Source organism: Cucurbita moschata, unplaced genomic scaffold (assembly GCF_002738365.1).
Source record: "Cucurbita moschata cultivar Rifu unplaced genomic scaffold, Cmos_1.0 Cmo_Scf00015, whole genome shotgun sequence".
NCBI lineage: Eukaryota > Viridiplantae > Streptophyta > Magnoliopsida > Cucurbitales > Cucurbitaceae > Cucurbita > Cucurbita moschata.
This window is the reverse complement of record NW_019268531.1, coordinates 3,640,780-3,648,436: the sequence shown is the minus strand read 5'-3', so window position 1 is coordinate 3,648,436 and position 7,657 is coordinate 3,640,780. Positions and strand designations below refer to the sequence as shown.

The 7,657-nt window shown below is 39.2% G+C and overlaps 2 protein-coding genes across 2 annotated transcripts; one reads left to right on the top strand and one right to left on the bottom strand.

Moving 5' to 3' along the window:
* Window positions 1–56: 56 nt before the first annotated feature.
* On the top strand, window positions 57–2,299 carry LOC111453437 (uncharacterized protein At5g01610-like). Its single transcript, XM_023094552.1, has 3 exons — window positions 57–349; window positions 1,295–1,349; window positions 1,724–2,299. Exons 1-3 carry the CDS (start codon window positions 263–265, stop codon window positions 2,092–2,094), a joined length of 513 nt encoding a protein of 170 aa, XP_022950320.1. The 5' UTR covers window positions 57–262; the 3' UTR covers window positions 2,095–2,299.
* A 110-nt stretch (window positions 2,300–2,409) lies between these two features.
* LOC111453436 (mitoferrin-like) lies at window positions 2,410–4,104 on the bottom strand. The gene is made up of 2 exons (XM_023094549.1): window positions 2,968–4,104; window positions 2,410–2,748 (listed from the first exon to the last, which is right to left on the bottom strand). The coding sequence occupies exons 1-2, from the start codon at window positions 3,838–3,840 to the stop codon at window positions 2,548–2,550; spliced, it is 1,074 nt and encodes a 357-aa protein (XP_022950317.1). The 5' UTR covers window positions 3,841–4,104; the 3' UTR covers window positions 2,410–2,547.
* Window positions 4,105–7,657: the final 3,553 nt, after the last annotated feature.

Genomic DNA, 7,657 nt, shown 5'->3' with positions numbered 1-7,657 from the left:
TTGGTCAAAAAAAAAAAAAAAAAAAAAAAAAAAAGCAAATTAGATAAAAACACTAAAATAATCAAAATCTGAGAGTTGCAATTAAATTTCAATTTTCAGAAAAGTCGCACGGAAGAACGCGTGGAGAGGGAGACGGGACAACTTCATCTCTCTCTCTGATCGCCATTTCTTCGAAATTGATCTATCTGGCCTGTAGCTTCTTCGTTTTGGATCGATTTCTGCTGGTTTTTTCGTTCGATTGAAGCTCGGTTCGACGGTCGGAATGGATCAGGTTATGAACAAAGTAGGCTCTTATTGGTTCAACCAGAAGGCCAACAAGGAGATCGGCTCCATCGGCGACGATATTAATGTATTTCTACTTATCTCTCCCTTTTCTTTTCCTTTATTAATTGCTGTATGATTTCGTATTCGCTTTCCTTTGTTGTTTTAATTCGTTCTTTCGTTTTCTTTATATCATGATTGAGGCTCTTATGATGTCGGATACGTAGAATCGTCCAGCGTCTGATTTTCATTTCTTTCCTTAATTAACACCTAGAGCCTTAATTTTACAATTATTTGTAGTGGCAATTTTGATTCTGGTTTGGATTCTGGAGAGGAATTTTGGTTCATTGACCTAGGGTTGAGAAATTGAATTCGATAAGTTTCACACTTTTGTCCGGAATGATCGTATTAATTAGTCTCGTTAGTCAGATTTCCATCTTAGCTGGCGGAGCGAGCGCTCCAATTTTCACAGTTCTGTTCGGAAATTTGTTACCATTTATTAGACGGATAATTGTGTCTTACAAGTGGTTATTTGGAAAACGTGCAAGTTATGATGGTGGTCTCCTTTTCAGATAGGAAGCAGCATAAGCCTTCCGCTTCTTTTGGACATAATATTACATGGCTTGCAATTCCTATGCTTGAATCTCCTTGGAAAACATAGTTTTGCGATGTGATTTCAAATTCCAAATGATATTGTTCTTGGCCTTTTGTTGAAGAGGTATTCGGTTTAGTGAGAACTTTTTGGTGCGTTGTTCTTCCACGATTCTAGAACGATTCAGTTCCATATCGTATTATGTACTGGCTGGTTAGTTTAATATTATGGGCTCAATGCCAGTTCCTTCGTCCAAGAAAAGTAGTTTCCTCTACCTTTTTTTTTTTAAATTTATTCAGGTTGAATTGTTTATTTTGTGCGTGTACTACAGCAATTTATACTTTGCTCCCTTCCTTTGCACCCAATACTTTTTGCTTAATTATTTATTAATTCTTAATTAGCTTTTTGTATCTTCCTTCACTCTTGCTATTCTATTATCAGTCATTGTCGACGAGTATTCAAGGAGGAACTAGCTGGTTGGTAAATAAAATAAAAGGTTAGTTTTTCTTTTTTGATTTATAGGTTCTGTTTATATTGTTAGTAATATTATCCCACGATGATAATGTTAATTCTCTCCCTCTCTCTCTGTTTTTCTTTATAAGTATGTAATTCTCTGAATATTGGATGTTTGTTCCTTCAAGGTATATCGGGACCTAATGTGATCTTTGGAGATTGCAATGTTTATTTTCTAAAGTTGTGTGTAAATTTACGAGCTATATAATTTTGTATGCGGTTGCTATAACGATGGTAGAATAGTTGTCATGGTCCTCACTTGCTCAGGACTATACATTATCAGTATGCTTAATGGAGCTATAAATTGAAAGGGTTTGTTAGTACGTTACTTTGATCCATCTTTTCTGGTCTTCCTAGGAAAAATGCAAACGCCTTTGCCAGACCTGCTGAAGGAATATGACTTGGCAACGGGAATTTTTCCTCGCGATGCAACCAACTATGAGTTCAACGAGGAGACAGGAAAGCTGACTGTCTTTATCCCCGAAATCTGTGAAGTTGGGTATAAAGACTCATCAGTCTTGCGTTTTTCCACCACTGTGACTGGATATCTGGAGAAAGGAAAGCTAGCTGACATAGAGGGAATGAAAACGAAGGTGATAATATGGGTAAAAGTGTCTTGTATTACTTCTGACGGACCGAAGCTCAACTTCACCGCTGGATTGAAGAAAACCAGGAAAAGAGAGGCGTACGAGGTCCTTAGAGATGGTGTAAGTGTTGATAAGTTTTAAAATGTGGGAGTTTTCGGTTGGGTCTTTATATACATTTATGTTAGATGGATTCTTGTTCTTGAATGTGTTACTGTAAGGCCGAGAATTTTTCTCAACCGAATGTTACGATTACGTGCTGTTTTCGTCTGTCTAAAAGTAGTACACAGAACCCTTTCTAGTCGAATGATATATAAGACGACTTAACCGATCTGCCTTTTAAGCCCAACTTAATTGTACCTCTCAAAATGAGAGTGGCATCGACATCGGATATAGCAGTTTTTCCATGCATTTAAAGAGCCTGTACGGTAAGCAAATATTTCTCATTTCTCTCAACCCTTAACTCATATCTGTAAATTTATTTTATTGGATGGCATCACTGATATTGGTATACAATATTATTGTAAGTGATGACCTCTTTGTTTACTCCTGTTGTGAAAGTCTTTCCAGTGAGTAAACAAATGGGCGCAGCTTCTTCTAATTGTTGCTATGGTGGAGCTGTTGAAAGAAGGTTTTCGAAGCCTCGTAGGTCGACCAGCAAATCGCAGCAGCGGGCGCGTGGAAAAACACCCGTGGAATCCATCCCTTCATCAGCCCATTGTAGCCGTCCTGCTTCACAACACGCCCAAGTACGTACCCAATTGAACTGCTTGAAAACCTGTCGCACCCACATACTCCCTGTTTGTTCAATAAAATCACAGAATTTCTAGTTAGAGCTTTCTGTAGTTTAGAAAGGAGATCATTTGCTCTGATAAAGAGCGAATTAGTGGTTTAAAAATGTCATTTGCTCTTGATTAAGTCTTGATAATCAAGATTTAATTGAAATGTTAGAACTAAGAAGCTTTGGCATAGTGAAAGAAAGAGTCCTCTCGAGTCGAACAAGGAAGAGTGATTTACCTGGCATTGCAGCCGAGTTTTCACAACGTCTAATGGCGTTGTAAGAGCAGCAGCAAGAGACCCAGCTGCTGCTCCGGCTGTAGCATGAACAATCAGCCTCTCGTCGTTGTCACTTCCCGGTGAGACCTCCTTCAATCCCCTTTTTGCCGCTTCATAAGTGGCAAAATGGACAGCCGTGTACGGTGCATTCATCAGCACCGTGGTCCGATAAGAGGCATAGAGCGCCCCAATTCCTTCCTCAACCAAAATTCTCCTCACGCAGTCTCCCACTCCTTTATAAGGACTGCTCTTCAACTGCAGCCTCTGTTTCACTACATCCATCGGCGTTATCACAGCGTCGCTCGCCACCGTCGCACACACCCCAGAAATGGCGTGTGCTAATGAGTTGTTAAGATTTCCAACTGAAAACCCCTCTTTGCAGAATTCATATACTGAGAAGTAGACGGCGTGTGCAGGTCCTGCACCGAGACCCATTGCCCCAATTCCACTGTACAGCCCGGCTGGACCTTCCATCTTTAGAATCGAGCCGAGTGCTTGTCGGACTGTTGAAGATCCGCCGATGGCTTGTATGCGTGTCTTGAGAGTGTCCACTGGAAACATGGTCATGTGTTCGACGGACCCTGCAATTGACCCGGCGATCATGAACTGCCAGAAGTAGAGGCCGTCGTGGGTCGGCAGCGAAACGGAAATTTCGGGGTGGAAATCGACCATGGTGTGAAAGTTGCAGCGATTGAAATTGGGGTTGAGAGATGTTGGAATCAGAGGCTGCAATTTAACAAAAGGATTCGAGTGGAATTCTATCTCAATGGAATGAGATTGTCGCCTTGCACCATAGCTTTTGAGAGGTGATATGCTTGTCTCTTCTTTCTGCATATTTTTTTTTTTTTTTTAATTACAGAGTATCATATAGAGGAGCTATCATAGCATTTCCTTTTAACTCCTTTTTCGAGTTCCATAAAATATCTACAAAGATACGGATCTCATCCATGTTGATTCATCTTCTTTCATCCATTTTGTTTGCGAATAATTCTGGGGTTATGTCAAAAAAAGATAATGAGTCATGGTCTTATGTTCGATTTTGGTGCTAAACTGAGTGTTAGTTGTAACAGCCCAAACTCACCGTTAGTAAATATTGTCCTCGACTTCCCCTCAAGGTTTTTAAAACACGTCCGCTAGGGATAAAGAATGCTCCGTTCCCCTCTCCAACTGATGTGAGATATTACAATCCACCCCCCTCTCTGCCCAACTACACCAAGGGCCATCCTGGACTTGAACCATAAGCCTCGCCCGTGAAGTAAATCATCGTACCTACGGTCCAACCAATTGGGAGAGAATCAATAGATTCCTTTTCGGGAGCGATTCATCTTTCCCGAACGCAGCATACAACTCTCCGTTGTACTGCGCTCTCCAAGTGTGCTTGTTCCCCCCTTCTTCCTTACCATGGGAAGTCTTTGTGAAATAACTCCGATGAGAAGAAAAAAAAGAAGGCGTCAAGAAACCCTCATGGCCCAACCCTAGACACTCTAAGATCCTTTTTCAAATCTCCTGGTCCCTGCGGAAGAAAGGAAAAAGAATTTCATGTTCTTTCTTTCGCTTTCAGGAAGGGAGGATTAAGAAAATCTGGCACTCGTTCCCCTCTCCAACCGATGTGAGATCTCACAATCCACCCCTTTTGTAACAGCCCAAACCCATCGTTAACAGATGTTGTCCTCTCAAGGTTTTTAAAACACGTTTGCTAGTAAGAGGTTTCAACATCCTTGTGAAGAATGCGTCGTTTCCCTTCCCAACCCAACGTAGAATCTCACATTAGTCTTATTAGTCTTATTCTTTATCCAGAAAGAATAAATAGTCTTTAGCCATTTTGATCATATACTGTCCATTTCTGGAGATTCTTCTGGTAACCCAGTATTAGATTTTTGGTTCACTTGGACATGAACCGTAGGTTTTATCTTCATTATCTTCTTCTTTAATTCAGCGTTTTGCAACTTCAAGATCCAAAAGCTTAAAGACACTAAAATTTAGACATCTTTTCTTTCCAGGAAAGTTCTTTAAGTTCAGAAGATTCTCGAGAACCGATAGGACACGAAACTTCACAGTGAGTCGAGTCAAATTGAAGCAGCATCTTTTAGTAAATTTGGATTCCTTACTTAACTGTTATGGAAGGTTCTCTCTTTCCCTCCCAATGACAGTTTTGATTTCTTTCTCCTCTTACAAACTATGTTTCTTTGTTTCACATGGATGAGAGTTATGACCTGGAGGACAGGAAAGATTTGAGGAAAAACAAGAGACTTTTTCTCGAGACATGGACCAATGCCCTAATTTCTAAAGAAAAATGGCTAGGACAGTATTGGAAGGATCAAGGGGCCATTCCCTTGTAAACGACTTGGTAATTTTCAAAGTAATTTTTGATTATTTGGTAAAATGGATTTTGGAATTTATTGGAGAAGATTGGAATTTATTGGAGATCATTAGTCTTGGATGAATCTTCTTGAAAGGAAAGGGGTCGATCAAGAGAGATTTAGTAATTCTGGAAGTTCTTCATTCACAGGGGAATCAACTCTACCCCTCCATTTCGGTGCCCCGCCTGACCTCTATATTTTGCCTCGGAGGCAAGAGCTCTTTCTTCTCTCAAATTCCTATCCAAATTCCCTTGTGATCTTGAGTAGGGACTCTACGTCTTGACAGATCTTCTTGGTGGGGTTGGCTATCGACCAGCTAAGAGTAACTCCAATCTTTGATTTGTTCTTTTTCTTCACACCGGTTGACTTTTAACGGCAAATGGGTTATTGAGGAATTTCTCTTTCACTGATGCGACTAGACTTTTTTCACTCTGATTTATGCAATTTTTTTTTTTTGTTGATTAAACAAAGCTTCTCCAAATGGGTTTTTCCAAAAGTCGTCCTTTATAGTCGTATCTTATCTCCTTATCATTCTTATTCATCATATTCTTATTTAAGTAAGGAGAATTTCGGTAGAGATATAAACTTCTAACCTTTTAATAATCAAAATAGTGAAGTTACAATAGATGCATGCAATAATCATATATCAATCATTAAACATTGAAGCATGATATAATAATAAGTTGAATAAGTTGAATAGCTAATAGTTCCCTCCCTAAATTAAGCATTTGGCATTACATTCTTGTCCAATGTAATATCTGCAAATGAAATCAACAAGAAACAGACTAAATCCCACACCACTTCTCATCTTCATCTTCAACTGATAGGAAACCCCAAACAAGAACCAGACTTTGTTGCAGATCATGAACACATCGGGGCAAGGATAAGAACCACATCAATCAAACACAAGCTTGATTTTGATTGATAAACTTCCACATCCCAAAACTCATCCCTTCTCGCATTATTACTATATATATGAACATTCTGTGTTTTCATGAACATGAACATTGTTGCAGAGAACAGATTGGTGCCTCATCTGACAACTCATGGACAGCGAGGAGGACAGGAATGGATCATATCCCACATCACTTGGATATCTCTGTACTCTCCACACGACTCTATGTCCTTGTATAGGCTCCCTAGTCCCTTCCCATTGCCTGCCATTTTCACCCATTTCTTAAAACCACTTAGAGAAACAGAGAAAAACAGAGAAAAACAGAGAGAAACAGAGAAAAACAGAGAGAAACAGAGAGAAACAGAGAAAAACAGAGAAAAACAGAGAGAAACAGAGAGATTACCTTTAGGCTGAACAAGATGCCGTGAGTTCACTCTAAGAAGAAACAGCTTAGTGGGTAAGAGGAATGAGCGTTTCAAACAATCCCATAATCTCCATCCCTTCATCTTCTTCTTCTTCTTCTCTCTCTCTCTTTCTCTCTCTAGGATCAAAACCAGAGTTCATAAACAAAGAACACACAGACGGACGTTTTGAGTGAAATCATTGAATTTATAATGGTTGAATTCAATTTGGTAGAAACCCACGAAGGATTAGACACAAAAAACCATGGAGATGACGACCAAATACAGTGAAAGTGGTCAAATATGGCACCAAATTAAGATGGAAAGATGAGGAACATTTTGGGTATTGAGGATCAAAATAAACATTAAGATTAAATATGAGTAAAGAGTTTGGATTTTGCTTTCCTCATCTATCCTTTGCACCTAGATTCTCTTCCAACAATATAGACAATTTGGGCTATAGTCAAACTGTTGGTTGTCTTTTCTATCGTTTTTTCTATCTACGTCGATATCTGTTCTTTTCATGTTTTTAATACTTGGGTTCTTTTGTCTTTATAACGATCGTATTTTAGATCACTTCCCTTCACTCCACACGTTTATCGTTTAACTTCAGAGTTAGTTTTTTCAACCCCAGTTCTATTAGTTTTCGTTTCATTGACAAATAAGAATGTACCGTTCTAGTGAATGATATAGAAAATGGGATGAAAATGGAACAGTTGAGAAGATAGGAATGATTAAGATGGTTAGGTAAGATTAATGTTAATGGTCTTATGTTCATGTTTTGTTTAGTGGTCGTAGTAGGAATTGATCATGTGCTGCACTAACTACCTTTGTTTTGACATCTTACCAAATTGAGAGCCCTTGATTTTATCCATATTTTTGTGATGGGACTTGGATCAAATGGAATTTGTGGATTGGAATATGAATTTTGAGATTTAGTGAACTCAAAGTCAACTTCAATCCCATGGAAAGGCAATGGGAACCCCACTTTGAGG